A 16,906-nucleotide genomic window follows, 5' to 3' on the forward strand; every position below is an offset into this window, starting at 1 on the left:
TTCTGAGGCTAGCTCTGCCTTCTTCAAGCTCTTTGATATGCTACTTCCTCAGGAGGGACTTGTCCCCATACACCAACCCCTCCCCAAGTGTAACTCACTCCTCAGGCAAAGCTTTGCTGAATGTCCAAGCTTTCTGCCAGACTATCATCAGCCCTGCTGGAATATGGCCAAGTTTACCAGGGTTCCCTCCCTGTGCTCTGTGGGAGCACTAGCTGACGTTAGAAGGAGAAGTCCCCTCTTTGTTAGGCGGCTACCAAGTGCCCTGCAGCTTCCATTCCCACGACAGATTGCAGGGAAAACAAGCACACAACCCCCTTCCCCACAGTGCTCTTGGTGATGGGCACGCTGTGCCAGCCTCAGCATGAACCGAATAGCAGGCACCAAACATTTGCCTCAAAATTAATTAATCCTTTTTCTTTCTCTTTCAGTGGTTGATATCACAGCAAGTATCCTTTTCTTGTGTGTATGTGTGTGATGGTGGGGGCCCGTGCTAGGGATGGAACCCAGAGCCTGGGGCATGCTAAGCAAGTGTTCTGCCACTGAGCCGTACTCCAAGGCCCTGAACTGTGCTCTTGAGGAAATGTCCTGCTTGAATGAAAAGCTCCCCTTCCCTGGCATATCATGTGCCCTAGCTGCCCTGGAAGCCAGCCACCACTCTGGGCAGCAAGGTCCTCATCCTGCTCCAAGGTGTCCTCTTGCCCTGCAGCGCGGAGGGGGAGGGGGACTCACTTGGAGCTGTGGTCCTTTTTAAAGAGATGTCTTTGCACTAGGCAGTAGTGGTGCACTGTGGAGGCTGAGGCAGGGGGATCTCTGTGAGTTCAAGGCCAGCATGGTCTACATAGAGAAACCCTGTCTCCAAAAACAAAAACAAAACAAACAGATATCTTTGCATTGTACTTCCTTAACTGGACTTCTCCAGATCCCACAGTTTGAAGATGTTAAATTTGAGGCAGCAAGCCTGTTGTCAGAGCTATATTGTCAAGAGGTGAGAACATGGTACTGGTTCTGAAAGCAGAGTCTCTCCCTGTCTCCTGGGCTTAGCGGGAGATTATGCTTCCCAGTTGGATAGACGTTCACATTATGTTCAACCCTCAGAGACCCTGGGGACTCACCCCATGATTGTTGAAAACACCAGTTCCAGGAGGGGCTCAGAGCCCTTCTGTGGAGTGCTGCAGCCTGTATACAGAGCCTGTGCATGGTTCACACTCTCATTCCTGTGTTTATTACTTCAGGGCTAGAGACAAGCTGGTGCCTCGTCTGAGCTAGACAGATCCTGCCACTGAGCTCTGTCCTGTCCCCTCCCAGTGTGCACTGTCTACTGTAGTAGAAGTGACTCGGCACCATTGTCCAGTGTTCTTTAAGGGGTAACTTCTCCTTGTGTCTTTTTTGTGGTCCTGGGGGCGCCATGGCCTTATGCCTGTTAAGTAGACACCTTCTAGCACTGAACTGCACCTCCATCTTTTAGATTTTGTTGTTATTTATTTTTTATTTTATGGGTATAAGTGTTTTTGTGTATGTAAGTGTACCACATCCTTGCCAGTTGTCCAGAGTTTAGAAGTGGACATGAGATCCTGTGGAACTGGAGTGACAGATGGTTGTGAGCTGCCATGTGGGTGCTAGGAACTGAACCAGGCCCTCTGCAAGAGCAGCAAGTGCTCTTAACCACAGAGCCAGCCATCTCTCCAACCTCCCTCAAATTGTGTGTGGGGGGTTGAAGTTTTTTTGGGGGTGGGTGTCGTTTTGAGACTGTTTCTAGTATATATAGCCTTGGCTGGCGTAGAGATCCACCTGCCTCTGCTTGCCAAATGCTGGGATTAAAGGCGTGAACGGCCAGACCCAACACCAAATATAAGTGTGTATGTGTGTGTGTGTGTGTGTGTGTGTATATAACTTTTTAAGTTGTTTTTTGAGACATAGTCTCACTATGTACCTATACCTAGCTGGCCTAGAATTTGCTGTGTAACCTGGACTGGCTTCAAATCCATACCTCCTGCCTTAGCTTCCTCAATACTGAGATCCCAGGTGACATTGCCTACCATTCCTGTCTGAATAAGAAACTTATTATATTTTATATTCTAATCTTTTTGTTTTGTTTTTTAAATTTTTTCCTTGTTTTGTTTTTTTTGAGACAGGATCTCGATACATAGCTCTAGATGTCCTAGAACTCACTATGTAGACCAGGCTGACCTCGAACTCTTAGAGATCTATCTCCTTAATGCTGAGATTAAATGTATGAACACCATGCATTTATATTCTAAATTTTTTTTTTTTTTTTTTTTTTGGTGGAAGAGTGTCGCCCTGTAGCTTAGGCAGGCCTTGAACTCACAGGCAGTCCTGCTTCAGACTCCTAAGCATTGATAAGACAGTGTGAGTCACCACACCTATCGAGAAGTGATTTCAGGATCCATGCAGACTCTCCCCAAGTGGCAAGTGCACTGTACTAGCATTCCTTCTCCCCCATGAGGTGGCAGCTGCTGCATCAGGGTCCAGCTCTATTGCCAGCTTGTCCTCCTCCTTGAACTTGAAACGGTTTTCCTTTCAGAACTCTGTGGATGCAGCAAAGCCGCTGCTGCGGAAAGCCATCCAGATCTCACAGCAGACGCCATACTGGCACTGCCGCTGCTCTTCCAGCTCGCCGTGAGTACAGGAGCAAGCGAGTCCTTGGGGCATGAACTCAAGTACCAGTCACACAGACTCCCTTGGGAGCCTCCTGGCTGCCCTAGGTTGTTCCGCTGTCAGTCACCTCCTCTTTCTGCATCCTGTCTGCACCTCTTTCTCAAGGGCACCTGGATGACCCCTTGCTGGTGTTGCCTGCCCTTGACCTAGCCATCTGATATGTCCCCTGTCTTCCTGTGATACAGCCCTATCACCCACATAGCCAAAGATACTGGACTTCACAACCTTTCCCAAGAGGTCCCTTAGGCTCCATGCTCACATTATCTCCTTGTAGCCTCCCATGTGCTGTTGCCAGCAGCTGAGGAAGTGATACTGTGCAAGGGAGCTGAGCTCTATACCAAGGATCTGCATGAGCCCTTCCAGGGCTCAGCCAGATTTGGTCTCTCTTTCAGTTGTTCAGGCTTCTGGCTTGAAGCATCCTTATTCCCTGCTCCCGAGACAGCCCTTCTTAGTAACTCACCTGGTATCCACCTGGGTCTGCCTGAGAACCCAGACTGCTGATTTTGTGCACCAGTAAGCGGAAATGACAGCATGGGGCGAGTATGCCCAGCTGTGTACCCCAGCAATCTGTGCTGATGGCTGTCTTGGTGCTTGAGCTCCAAACCAACACTGCAGTGACTGCTGATGGAGGAGGCGTTGGCAGCCATGGTCATTGCTTTTTCCCCTCTTCAGCAACTGCACACACTGGAAAAGGACCTGGTATCAGCCTGTGACCTCCTGGGCGTGGGGGCTGAGTATGCCCGAGTGGTGGGATCTGAATATACACGGTAGGCTCCGCCCATCCTTTTTCTCCTGCTCTCTAACTTGAAAAGAGTTTGGTTGTCCTGCTGCTGACCCTAAACATGGCATCTTACTGTGTGGAAGTGGCCTCTGGTGTAGTGAGCCATGCAGTCAATCCTAGGAAGTAGCCCATCAATCGATGAGACATGAATGGCTGGCTGGGAAGGCAGGGGCAGTGTCTCATTGGTAGAGCTGGCACTGGCAATTTCTCTATCTGGTATTTTTTTTTTCAATGTTTATTTATTTGTTAATGTATATGGTGTTCTGCCGGGAAGAGGGCACCGGATCTCATTATAGATGGTTGTGAGCTACTATGTGGTTGCTGGGTATTGAACTCAGGACCTCTGAAAGAGCAGCCAGTGCTCTTAACCTCTAAGCCATCTCTCCAGCTCCTCTATCTGGTATTTTTGAGACAAGCTGTCACGATTGTAGCCCAGGATGGCCCCCAGCTACTTGCCTTAATCCTCCTGGGATGACAGGTTTGCATTTCCACACACAGCTTCCAAATTTCTTGAAATGGAAAGCACTGGTAGGGTTTGTCCAGCCACAGGTGCCCCCCTTGACAGCCAAGTGTGATTCTGACACGCCCTTATGGCCTCCCTGGGTGACACCTGGATGCATGTGGTGCACTTGTGCATGTAGGCACACACATAGACATTTTTTTTTTCTTTTTCTTTTTTTTTGAGACAAGGTTTCTGTTTTGTATCTCTGGCTGTATTGGAATTCCATATGTAGACCAGTATGGCCTTGAACTCACAGAGATCCACCTGTCTCTGCCTCTTGAGTGTTGGGATCAAAGGTGTGCTCTACTATGCCTAGTTAATGTGTATTTTTTTTAAGTTCAAAGTTAAGCTGGGAATATAGTGCAATGGCGGAGTGTAAGACCTTAAGTTCAATTCCCAGCATGCCAAACCCCCTGAAAAAGATGTTCATGGTCATCGTCATCTGCATAGTAAGTTTGAGGCCAACCTGGGTTACGTGAGAACCAGCTTCGTGACTCCCCTTCCCCCCCCCCAAAAAAAAAACATAAAATATAAATGAGAACAAAATGCAGCACTCTAAAAAGTTCTGTTATTAAGCTCACTTCCCTGAGGGGCAGCCTTATTGATCCCCAGGGTTCCTGGTATCTTTTAAACCTGATGTCTTGTCTCTTTTCCAGGGCACTATTCCTGCTCAGCAAAGGGATGGTAAGTTAAGGCTGGACGGGTGCAGCTGTATTGCGGGCATGAAGACACCTGCAGGGGCTTCACTCCACAGTGTGTTCTCAAGAGCAAGGGTTCTGCTCTGGCAGGCTTCATTCAGGGCCCTGAGGTCACAGGTGGTAGGTGTGGTATTGAGGAAGCCTGCTGTGGAGCTACCTGTACAGTTTCTTTGCTGTATCCAGCTTTGTTTATTTGAGACAGGGTTTCTCTGTGTAGCCCTGGCTGTTCTGGAACTCTCTATGTAGACCAGGCTGGCCTCAAACTCAGAGATCTGCCTGCCTCTGTCTCCTGAGTGCTGGGATTAAAGGCAAGCATTGCCATTCCTGACATCATTGCACCCAGCTTTGCCCTCTGGGGGGACTGTCCTCAGCTGTTGGACTGGTGACAGTGATGCCCACCTTACCATCCCTTCCAGTTGCTGCTGATGGAACGCAAACTGCAAGAGGTACACCCACTCCTCACACTGTGCGGGCAAATTGTGGAGAACTGGCAAGGCAACCCCATCCAGAAGGAGTCGTTGCGTGTCTTCTTCCTGGTGCTGCAGGTGACCCACTACCTAGATGCTGGGCAGGTATGTGGTCTTTCGGGCAGGGGAGGGGTTGCTCATGATATGGTCTCATTGTTGTATGTTTGTGAATGCACTAACATAGATTCAGGTGTCCTGCTCTGGCACAGGTGCAGTTCTGCCACACTTTATAATATGACCCCAAGGGTAGAGTGTGCTCAGGGGACAGGCTTTATTCTAGTGGCCCCACAGCCATTGAGTGCACACATGGTTGGGGTCTCCAAGGGAATCATGCAGCAGGCTCCCCTTCCTCAGTTCACGCAGCTTTGTGAGGGTCAGTGGTGACTTTGGTGTCGCCGTATGGTTGCATTGAAGCCCTGGTACCTGTGTTTGTGTGATGGCCTCGGCTGTGATGAATGGGAGCCACCTTGCCTGCCCTGGCCCCATGCCTGTTCCTATGGGCCCACTGGCTGCATGCCACTGTGCAGTACTGGGCCAGTGTTGTAGGGACCAGGAAGTGCTTAGTGAGCCTATTGTTAGTAAGGTTCCTGTTGGGCCCAGCTCCTCATGCAGCATGGAAAACATGGCAGATATGGGTTGTTCCTGACTGCTGAGAGTCACAGCTATCCTGAGAAGCTCAGGATGGCAAACAGGAGGGTTGGCAGAAGCCGTAGTGCCAACAGCGCTTCTGTTTGTGGGAGGCCAAGTTAACTCAGCCAGGGTCTCTGCTCCCTGCCAAAGAGCTAGCCTGGACCTGGGGATGTGGGCTCCTGCGATAGGACAGGGAGGTCCCATGCAGGAGCTGGGCAAGAGTGCTAGATCTGCTGGGGTATGGTGCTGAGGCATACATGCCGCAGGTGAAGAGTGTCAAGCCATGCCTGAAGCAGCTGCAGCAGTGCATCCAGACCATCTCCACGCTACACGACGATGAGATCCTGCCCAGCAACCCTGCTGACCTCTTCCACTGGTTGCCCAAGGAGCACATGTGTGTGCTCGTCTACCTGGTGAGTCCCGTCACCCTGGGCCACCTGGGCTGGGAGAGGGCCCTGTGACCACCGCCCGCTCTCCTTGCAGGTCACAGTGATGCATTCAATGCAGGCTGGTTACCTGGAGAAGGCACAGAAGTACACAGACAAGGCACTCATGCAGTTGGAAAAGCTCAAGAGTGAGTGCCACCTGGGTGGGGATACCAAGCAATCCTAGCAGCTCCAAATTGTCCTTGACATTAGGACATGTCCACGCCCTGGGAGGCCACAGTAGCCCTCGCCTACCTGCTCTGAATCCTCCAGAGTCTATGGGTTCTGTGCACACACTTGATTTTATGCATCCCAGAATGCATGTGACCTTAGTATTGCTCTAAATCACATTGGCCCTGTGCCCTCCTCAGCACTACTGAAGGGAGAGATAAGATGGGAACACCAGAGCCTGTGGAACCTGCTGCTTTTTACCCTGAAGCTGCATTGGGCAAAAACTAAGCCCCTTTTCTTCCTTCCAAGGAGAGCTGTGCAGGGCTGCCAGGAGCTGCCTGGGGTCCCCATAGCTTGGATACTGGCCCAGGCATGCACAGTTGAAGACATCTTAGAGAACCCACTCAGCAGGTTCTTGAACTCTTAGCAGGGGTGGCAGTTGTGCCAGCTTCTGTAGAGCTTACCTGTGTGTGGCATGGTGCTCAGCCCAGGGTCCTGTGGTTTTTGGTGCTTGGTATCCAGGCCAGGACCTGTGCTTGCTGAGCCCCTGCTGTCCCTGAGCACCACCAGTGGGGATTTCTCAGCCTTGGTGCACCTGCAGTGGCCGTGGTTTGATCTTATGTCCTCATCTAGATGGGAAGACGTGGCGGGGTGGTGTGGGAAGGGCCCTCGGGGACCATGCCTGCATGCTCACCCCTGCCTCCTGTCCCCAGTGCTGGACTGCAGCCCCATCCTGTCATCCTTCCAAGTGATCCTCCTGGAGCATATCATCATGTGCCGGCTCGTCACAGGCCACAAGGCCACTGCACTACAGGAGGTAGCAAGCACAGAGCAGGGTGGTGGGAGCCGGCCTGGGTAGGGGCACGGGTGTCAAGAGGGGAGGGCGTGGCGACCTCACTGTCACTGCTCTAGCATGGTGAGCTGTAGAAATGCTACAAACTAATGCTCAGGGAACATTATGATGTAACTGGGATCCGTGTCACCAAAATGCCCACCTTTCTGAGATCTGAGAGCATTGAGAGAAGTTGGGCAGTGGTCAGCATGGGCAAGGAGGAAGGAGATCAGGGTCCCCCTCCTCCCTGTGCAGTTCCTCCTTCCAGGACTTGGGCCCTAGTTTGGCAAGCATGTCTTCCAGCCTTGAGGCTGTACTCCACTGCTGGGTACCAGAGCAGGCAGTGATTTCCTTTCTCTCCTCAGATCTCCCAGGTCTGCCAGCTATGCCAACAGTCCCCTCGGCTCTTCTCCAACCATGCTGCCCAGTTGCACACACTGCTGGTAAGTGTGTCCTGGGTGCTGGGTCCCACCCACTCTTGCCAGAGTCCCGAACCTAGAACATACCTTACAAAGAACATGATCGTCCCTGAAAGAATCTGGATGTCCCAGTAAATAACCCTGTGACACTACCCAGTTAGTATCCACATGTTCCTAATGAGCTCTGTTCTGTCAGGGGGAGGGTGCCCTTTACAATAGTGTGGTGCTCATTCCAGAGGCCCAGGTACACATCATGCTTGCCTAGGGCCACTGTGTCAGCTGCCCTACATCTGTCTCTGTCCTTGCAGGGCCTGTACTGTGTTTCCGTGAACTGCATGGACAATGCTGAAGCCCAATTCACCACAGCCCTGCGGGTAAGGCTGGCTCTCTGAGTGGCAGTTTGTCAAGTTGGGTACCCCTAGTGATGGACCAGTTCAGGTCTGCTGCTAGAACAGTAGGCTTTCAGCCCATGTCCTCTGCAGTCAGCTGTCACTGACCATGACAGCGACACAGTTCTTGTTTAGGTGGGAGCTGACTGGGGCGGAGGGTTCCTGAACACCCTTGGCAGACATAAGGGAAAGACATATGTATCGGGGACATAGGGACAGTCTGTGTCAGCTTGTGGTACTCCTGGAGTCATGAAGAGTTCTGAGGTTGTGTCGAGTCACACTGTGTAGATGACCAGTGACTGGGACGTGCCCTTATCCGACCTAAGTCCTTTGATAGGTGCTCAGAGACAAAGGACAGGTTTTACCTCGGAGAGGGGGCTTCCCCACAAGGCACCTACACCCTTAGGTTGCTGACCTCCTATAGGTTCCTGCTGGTCCCTGAGAAACTGGTCCATTTCTCTCAGAGTGGCCCAGATGCCTCTTGGGCCAGCTCACCTCCCAGCTCTGCCCCCCTGGCCCAGGACCAAGGAAAGCTGTCCCTACCCTGGCCTCAGTGTCCTTGCAGGAAAGGGAGGCTACTGATCTGTTCCTCAGGGAGCCCCCAGTAGACATTTTGGTGAGCAGGATTCTGTTCTATGAGCAAGGTGCTGGGGCATCTCTGACTGTAGGATGGGGGTTCCTTTCCTTGGTGGTCTACATGTCTTTGGGTGCTGTGTGAAGAGTCAACTCCTCTAGCTGTACCCTTGTTTGTCTCCCTGGGCCTCAGGCCTTCCTGCTGTGATGCCAAGGCCCTTCTTCAATGCCAGAAACCTCATATTCTTATTGGGTGTCTTATTTCTTTATGTGGCTTTGGCTCAGCAGCACAATGCTGAAGTCATGTGCTGAGGGGAGTCCTTTTGGAGAATCCATGGGGGCGAGGAGCTAGGACAGACAAGGACCTCACCCTCAAACTCAGGCTCCTCCTGTTACCCACGGCTGACAGCCCAGTGCTGGTGCAGGTCAGGGAAGGGTACTCCAGGGTTTTGTGTGCCCGGCCTGCTGGCAGGCCCTGTACTTCAGTGGACATGCCCACTGCAGGGACCTGGGCTCACAGGGCTTGGGCTGCCTAGAATCTCATATCCTTTCCTCCTTCCTTCTGTCCCATACTGGAGACTGAATCTAAAATTTCACACATGCCAGGCAATTGCTATATTGCCAAACTGCAGTCCCTGCTCATGGTTTTTAAGAGGATATCTCAGTTGCACAGACTGGCCTTAAATTCTGATCTTTCCTGGCTGGATGTGGTGGCACACACCTTTGATCCCAGCACTCAGGAGGCAGATACATGTGGGTCTCTGAATTTGAGGCCCGCATGGTTTACAGAGTGAGTTCCAGGACAACCAAGACTGTTACACAGAGACACTGTCTTGAAAAACCAAAAAAGAAAAAGAAAATTTCTGATCTTGCCTCAGCCTCCCAAATGCTGGGGTGACCACCCAGTACCACCACACCTAGCAGTTTACTTCTTCTTTTGACCCTGTAATGTCCCACTCTCTGTGGCTCAGTGGCAGAGAGCATGCTAAACATGCTTCGAGGCTTGGGTATACATCTATTGGCTTGCAAAGAAAAACCAAGCCAGGGTGGTTGCAGGCCTCTCATCTTGGCACTCGGGACACTGAAGCAGAAGGATAGAGAATTCCAGGCCAGTCTGGGCTGTGTGTTGAGACCGCGTCTTGCTGTTATCCTCTATTGGTCATTGATAGGATCAGGATAGCTAGCTTCCCTGTTCGTGTCCTGAATGTCCCCTGACAGGGCTGATGGAGAAAGAGCTAACCTCTACTTTGTGCTTAGGTTTGGAGTGAGCTGGGTGAGTTGGAAAGGAGCTCTGGGTTCAGTCAAGCTCCAGCAAGGTGTGACAGTGGCCAGGCTGGCCACTAAATGCTCTATCTTCATTGCAGCTCACCAACCACCAGGAGCTGTGGGCCTTCATTGTGACCAACCTTGCGAGTGTGTATATACGGGAAGGAAATAGACACCAAGAGGTAGTAGGTGACATGCTTCATGTTCGGTATCCTTTCTCCATCTCTGCCCAGGGGTTGTGGGTGTCCTGGGTGCCCACAGACTTAGAAAAACCCAAATGTTGAGCTTTCTATGAGGATACATTTGAGGGGTCGGGACTGGGACTGGAGCTGCACTCTTGAAGCCATGTGGCCTCTGTCCCATCCTAAGCCACTCAAGCTTTATTGACCCCACATTGTGCCTTTTAACGAAATCTTTGTGGTGCTAGGGTCCAACCCAGGGCCTCTTGCATGTTGCCAAGCATTCTGCCACAGGGCCACAGCCTTGCCTCAAATCAAGGCCTAACGTCCCCACTCTCCTACATGGTTCCTTCAGATGGACACCCCCATCTTGAGGTATTCTGGGCAGGCATGCTGCATATTGTTATATTCTTCCATTGGAGTGGAGGAAGCCCTGTCCCCTGTAGCATGTTCAGGGCCTGGCTTCTGGGTGGAGCTCAGGCCTCACTGACTGACATTTCTCCACCAGCTGTACAGTTTGCTTGAGAGGATAAACCCAGACCACAGCTTCCCGGTCAGGTGAGTAGCCTGTGTCCAACACAGACATCCCATGCTCCCATTGCTCATGGAGTGGTATGTGCTCCTGTGGGCCCCAGACTGCCATACAGACTCGACACTGCTTGTACCCCATCCTTCAGACAGTCTGCAGGCCTCCCTTTGAGAAGCCTTTCTCCTATAACTGACTGTGACTCTGCTTCCCTGCAGCTCACACTGCCTCCGAGCGGCAGCCTTCTATGTGCGGGGGCTCTTCTCCTTCTTCCAGGGCCGCTACAATGAAGCCAAGTGAGTTTGGGTTGGGGCACCATGTATGATGGCCTCTCCTGCCTCAGGCCACCTCTGCTTCTGTGTGACTGATAGGCCTGCAGGATGTCAGCATCTGTCTCCTTGTGCAGGCGATTTCTACGAGAAACTCTAAAGATGTCAAATGCAGAGGACCTGAACCGCCTCACAGCCTGTTCACTCGTGCTGCTGGGCCACATCTTCTATGTGCTAGGGAATCACAGGGTGAGTCCCTACCTGGCCAGCGGGCAGGATGGAGACCTGGGGTGCACCACTGTGGAGGCCGGCACTTCCTGTCCTGGAATCCAGGAAAGCATATTGCAGAAGAACACACACTACTGACATGCAGGGTGTGGAAGGCCTGGGGGCCTGGGGTCAGGGCAGCCTAGACAACAGGTTCCCTTCCAGGGTGTATATGTCAGGCTCACAAGCCTCAGACATGAGAGACAGAGCTGCCTCCTGCCATTCTCCTGTTGGCTCCTCAGCACGCCATCCCTCTGGAGTACATAGTTCCCTGGGACTGTCCCAGGACCTTAGATGGAACCAACAGTGTCAAAACCGCCTATGTCTGTGGTACCATCAACCACAGGACCTCACAAGACTTAACTTTTTTTCACTTTATGGTAAAAGTATAGTGACTAGCCAGTGAGGGTAGCTTGGCTGTAGAGAGCAGGGAGTGGCCTTGGTGTTTCCAGTGTGACGGCCTGGGCATTGGGCAGGACCATGTGGTTACCCCATGTGGTGGTGGGACTCTAGTGTGGGGTGGAGCACTCGGAACAGGGATGTGGGCCAGAAATCTGCTTATCTGGCAGTGTTTGCCACTCCCATGGCTTGCCATAAAACACCCCTCTGCCTGTGTGAGCCTGACTCAGGGACAGCTGGGCCTGGCATGAAGCAACAGGGAAAGGTCAGCCAGGCCAGACCCTCATGGGTGAAACAAGCAAGAGCCACAGCCACATGACCAGGAGAGGGCTGGCTCAGATGAGGGTCAAACCTACCCTAGGCGTCTATGGAGCCAGCCCGTATTTCAGCCTTTCCTCGGGCCAAGAGGAGGGGAACAGTGCCCACCGAGGTCTGAGAATCCTCTGCTCGGTTTGATTTTGGTTGTTGGAGGTGGAGGTCTGACTAGCCCTGCCTAGTGGTGTTTGGTTAGGTTGTTTGCCCACTAAGCCATGCCCAGGCCTAGAATCTGGCTTAAGGCTCTTAAATTTTAATTAGATTTACTTATTTTATGTGTGTGAATGTTTTACCTGTGTGTATGCGTGCTGCGTGCACATGCACCTGGTGCCCACAGGGATCAGAAGGATGGGGTCAGATCTCCTGGTACTGAAATCAGACAGTTGTGAGCTACCATGTGGGTGCAAGAGCAGCCAGTGCTCTCAGCCTCTGAGCCATCTCTCTGGCCCCTGGTTTGAGGGTTTGGTGTCTGCTGCTGGGAGCTGTCACAGGACATCCCCAAACCAGGCCTGCGGTCTGGACTTGAGAGCAACCTCCTGTTCCTCGGTGTGGGGTCAGCATCAGGGGCGTGCTCCCCAACTCCCCTGGCCTCATCATGAGAGCACTGGGCTCTAGGTCAGCAGCTCGGCTCACACAGAAGCTGAGTAGAAGGGGTTACGGGCTAGAGACCCCACCTACAGAAGCCAGCTCAATGGAGCAGACCTTCCCATCAGTCCAGTGGCTTCTTCCTCCTGAAGCAGACATTTGGCACAGGCTGCTTTCCCTCAGAGGCCCAGGGACACCTACGTGAATTCGCAGTTCCTTTCTTTTCTTTTTGTTTGCTTTTGTCTTTCAAGACAGGGTTTCTCTGTGTACCCCTGGCTGTCCTGGAACTCGTTCTGTAGACCAGGCTGTCCTGGAACTCACAGATCCACCTGCCTTTGCCTCCCGAGGGAGGGATTTGCTGGGATTAAAGGTGTGGACCACCTCCATCCAATCTTTTTTGTTTTTTTGTTGTTTTGTTTTTCGAGACAGGGTTTCTCTGTGTAGCTTTGGAGCCTGTCCTGGAACTCACTCTGTAGTAGACCAGGCTGGCCTTGAACTCACAGAGATCCTCCTGCCTCTGCCTCCTGAGTGCTGGGATTAAAGGCGTGCGCCACCAACGCCCTGCTAATCATTTCTTATTGTGGGTCCAGAGCTGTCTTTTTCCTCTAGCTAGCAAGAGGCCCACTGTGGCCCACTTATTGCCTCATGTGCAGAGCTCAGTGTGCAAGGATGCTCAGTTGTTTTTTTTTCAAGGTGGACAAGAGTACCTTCAGAGGACCATTTTAAGTAGGCTCTGAGGTTGGACTCCTAGTTTGTCTAGCAGCACTAGAACATAAAATGGGCAGGTGGAGTCAAAGCCACTCTTCCAAAGCCACCAGTTCATTCTTAGCTTTTAATTGGCAGGAGAGTAACAACATGGTGGTGCCTGCCATGCAGCTGGCCAGCAAGATCCCAGACATGTCTGTGCAACTGTGGTCCTCGGCCCTCCTGAGAGGTGAGAGTGAACAAGGCTACCAGGCATACTTTTGGGGCCCTGATAGCATATGAGCAGGGGTACATCCTCAGAGGATTTTTGTTTTTGTTTATTGAAGACAGGGTCTTGATGCATAGCCCTGGCTGGCCTGGAATTCTATGTAGACAAGGCTGGCCTTGAACTCACAGAGATTTATACTCCTTTGTCTGCCAAGCCACTGTGCCTGGCTTTCCAGGGGACTTTTAAGGACTATGGCGGGGGGGTTGGGGCGTCTCCTTACAGGGCTTTATGGATGATCCTCCTGGACCTCAAGATGGGTTTGGATCCTGAGGACAATTCCTGTCTGCTCTGGGTGGTATGGTTTTGACCACCCAGGAAATGAACTAGACAATGACACCTGCCCCATCCTCAGATCTAAACAAGGCATGCGGGAATGCCATGGATGCCCATGAGGCTGCACAGATGCACCAGAACTTCTCACAGCAGCTGCTGCAGGACCACATTGAGGCCTGCAGCCTCCCAGAGCACAACCTCATTACGGTATACAGGGTGGGGAAACGGACACGGGGATGAGGGACTGCGGCTCCTCAGGTGTGGAGGGGCTATGTCAGTTGTCCCTCTCAGAAGGTCACCAGGCTTACCCGTGTGTGTTCTTCCCACAGTGGACAGATGGCCCACCCCCTGTGCAGTTCCAAGCTCAGAATGGACCCAACACCAGCCTGGCCAGCCTTCTGTGAGGCCCCTATGGCCTTTGTCCCCAACTTGGACCCAACACTGGAGCTTTCTGGGAACAAAACCACCAGGGTGTCCACCAACCCCTCACCATTGTCCAGAGCTGAGTCCCAGTAGTGCTGGAGTCATCACCTGCCGCTGAGGGTGACGGCCGGTCCCGCCTGTCCCAGGCCTCAGTGCGTCTGTTGGAGAGGACTGATGACCTGATCTGGGTCCGAGTCTCACCTGTGAGGAATAGGATGACAATCTGTGCTGGGGCATCATCAGACTGCCCCACCAAACCTTGGTGCCGACTACCTAAGTACAACTGCACCGAGCAGCCCGGGGCGAGCTGAGGGGAGAGCAGTAGCCCTCACTTTCCTCATCCTGCTGTTCTTCCAGTGTCCCTGCACTCAGGGACTTCTGAGGACCTGGAAGTCAGCCTCTCAACCTGACTGTTCCTGGAAGGTGGCTCTAGTGCCGGGGAGGAGCTTGGGACAGGGTGTGCGTGTGCAGTTGATGCAACCGAGACCTTGTGTCCCCACCATGCCCTCGGCAAGCTCCTTGCTTATATTCAGAGCCACCTCTTGGCTCTGCCTGGCCACTGGGCAGGAGTCCCACTGGACCTGGACGAAGGAGCTTCCTTCCGGCAGCTGTGTGGCCTTCCCATGGAGGACAGTCATGGGACCAGCTTCGCCCCTCCTCCTAGCTTGAGGGCTGCACCAAGGTGACACAGTGGTGTCAAGAGACAATGGTTCCTGCCAGCTTACAGTACCTAGGCAGGGGTTCTCTCTGGTGGTGACGGTGGTGCCTGGGAGCTGTCACCCAGGTACCGTGAAGGCCACGTCTCAGAGCTTTGGAATTCGTGACTGAAGGGACAAGGCTCCAAGGCCTCGGTGTACATCCTCACTGAGCCATGTGGCAGCCACTGCCCACGGCCAGGTGCTCCCTACCTTTCTGTCTTCCTCCAGCCCTTTGGGTCCCAGGGACCCCTCAGTGTCTAGTGTCTTCATCACGGTCCTGCCTATTTATTTAAGCTTTTTTTTTTTTTTTTTGCTTCTAGGGCATTTTGTACATAGAGCAATTCAAACAAGAACCTCGCAACTTGACATCTGTCCTGATGTTAGAGTGCTTTTAGTGACCATGTCTCAGGCATGTGACCGCTAAGGATGGGGTCATGACAAACTCCATGATCGATGTTGAGGGTTCCACTGAAGTGAAACCTCCATAACCCCAGTGCAGTCACCTCAGTGTCCAGTAACTAAAGATTGAGAGAAAAGCCCAAAAGGGTCAGCACACACAGCTGTTATGTCCCAGGAAGTACCATGAGCCGGACACAAGCCACCCAGGAAACCAGGCTGGGGTGTAGCCCTAGATATGGCTGTCACCCCTTGAGCTACAGGTGACACTGTCGAATGAAGGAAGGCATGTCATGAGTGAGGAGAAAGTTTTTTTATATGATGGTGTTGCCTGGTTTTAGCAGCCTATGCTTTTAATCAAGAACTTGATCATTTTAGGTGGGGAGCTGTGAGAAGAAGTCTGCCTGTATTTGCTGCAGGGCCGCCACTCCCCAAAGCCTTTGGGTTTTCTCAGCCTCCAGCTCTCCCTGCAGTCGCTGTCCTGTGGGCTGCAGCCCCTTTCTGAACTCAGCCTAGTGGAAAACTGGTCCACAGCCCTCTTTGTGTTTGGTCTCGGGTGGTTGGTTGGTTAGTTTCATTGTTCGTGCTTGTTTTTGAGGGCTGTGCAGTGGAGCAGTGGCCGCCTGAAGAACTCAGTTCTCTTGTATCAGCTTCCCAAGTGCTGGGATTCAAGGCAGATTCCACCGTGCCTGCCTCTTTTAGTTTGGCTTTGGGGTTTTGATCAGAAGGGGCAGTGTTCAGAGCTTTTTTTTTTTTTTTTTTTTTTTTCTTTCTTTGAGACAGAATCTCTTCTTTATGAATGACCCTGAACTCGGATTCTCCTGCCTCCACTAACCTAGTCCTGGGATGTTAGGCATTTGCCCCCACATCTGCTTTATCTGGTGCTGTAGACCAGCAGTCTGACAACTGAGCCATAGCTTTATCCCTTAGTCCCCTGTCTTGATACAGCATTTGGGGTTTGGACCTTCTGTGAAGGGCATTCCACCCTGCAGTTCCAGCACACAAGCCCCTGGACAGGCTTGCTCCTATACACGGGTGTCCTTCTACTCCCCAAGTTCTTAGAAGGAAGAGATCAATTGGACATGGTGGTTCATAGCTGTCATCCCAGCATTTGGGAAGCTGAGGTGGGAGAACTATTCCAAGTTCCATGCCAGTCAGGGCAACGCAATGAAATATGAATAAACCATAAAAGAAAACCTCGGTCAACTCCTATGCCCCAGAGTGGGGAAGGCTTTTTGCTTTCCCATGGGATTGGTGGGTTTTGTTTGGTAGTTGAATCTTGACTGTTGAGTTGAAATCCATATAAAATTAGACAGCTTTTGTTGATAGGGTTTTTTTGTTTTGTTTTGTTTTGTTTTGTTTTTTGGTGGACTGAATTTGACAGATAGAATTTTATTGTGTAGCCCTGACTAGCCTTGAACTTGTAGCTATTCCTCCCTGAATCTCAGCCAAGAGTAAGGTGTGAGCCACCACTCACAAGTTTAGACTGTTGTTTTTGTGGCTTGGTTTCAGGATCTCTCTCACTAAGCCTAGAGCATTCTTATGCTTCAACCCCATGTCTCTGGGACCATAGGTGGCACCCTACCATGCCATCTCTCCAGCCACTTTTTTTGTGGTTTTTATGCTTTGCTGGGGTGGAACTGAGGCATTGTGCATGCCAGGCACACCTTCCTCACTGAGGTACACTGCAGCTGCTCTCTCAAGTCACCATCAAGATCTCTCAAGACCTCAATGCTAAGAGGACTCCAGGGCAGAGCCACCTCTGTCCTTCCTG

At 51.9% G+C, this 16,906-nt stretch overlaps 1 protein-coding gene across 4 annotated transcripts; it reads left to right on the forward strand.

The window, feature by feature from the left end:
• The first annotated feature begins 415 nt into the window (after window positions 1-415).
• On the forward strand, window positions 416-16,458 carry LOC114686690 (MAU2 chromatid cohesion factor homolog). Of its 4 annotated transcripts, none has more exons than XM_028861342.2 (18): window positions 416-446; window positions 920-985; window positions 2,543-2,637; window positions 3,349-3,443; window positions 4,616-4,643; window positions 5,074-5,229; window positions 6,021-6,167; window positions 6,238-6,328; window positions 7,064-7,167; window positions 7,548-7,625; window positions 7,910-7,975; window positions 9,928-10,014; window positions 10,517-10,566; window positions 10,753-10,830; window positions 10,941-11,052; window positions 13,213-13,303; window positions 13,695-13,822; window positions 13,945-16,458. In XM_028861342.2, exons 5-18 carry the CDS (start codon window positions 4,641-4,643, stop codon window positions 14,017-14,019), a joined length of 1,266 nt encoding a protein of 421 aa, XP_028717175.2. In that variant the 5' UTR covers window positions 416-446; window positions 920-985; window positions 2,543-2,637; window positions 3,349-3,443; window positions 4,616-4,640; the 3' UTR covers window positions 14,020-16,458. The 4 variants fall into 4 exon arrangements, with proteins under 4 accessions (XP_028717175.2, XP_037067774.1, XP_037067772.1 ...); XM_037211879.1 differs by having other exon boundaries at window positions 9,928-10,011; XM_037211877.1 differs by lacking the exons at window positions 416-446; window positions 920-985; window positions 2,543-2,637 and having other exon boundaries at window positions 2,938-3,443.
• Window positions 16,459-16,906: the final 448 nt, after the last annotated feature.

This window comes from Peromyscus leucopus, chromosome 17 (assembly GCF_004664715.2).
Source record: "Peromyscus leucopus breed LL Stock chromosome 17, UCI_PerLeu_2.1, whole genome shotgun sequence".
Classification (NCBI taxonomy): domain Eukaryota; kingdom Metazoa; phylum Chordata; class Mammalia; order Rodentia; family Cricetidae; genus Peromyscus; species Peromyscus leucopus.

Bases quoted from the DNA above. Each gene is read 5' to 3' on its own strand.
- LOC114686690 (XM_037211877.1), top strand. From the start codon at position 3,301: ATGGAGGAGGCGTTGGCAGCCATGGTCATTGCTTTTTCCCCTCTTCAG. The intron at 10,015-10,516 runs GTAGGTGACATG...TTTCTCCACCAG, and splicing joins GAAATAGACACCAAGAGGTA to CTGTACAGTTTGCTTGAGAG. The intron at 10,567-10,752 runs GTGAGTAGCCTG...GCTTCCCTGCAG, and splicing joins GACCACAGCTTCCCGGTCAG to CTCACACTGCCTCCGAGCGG.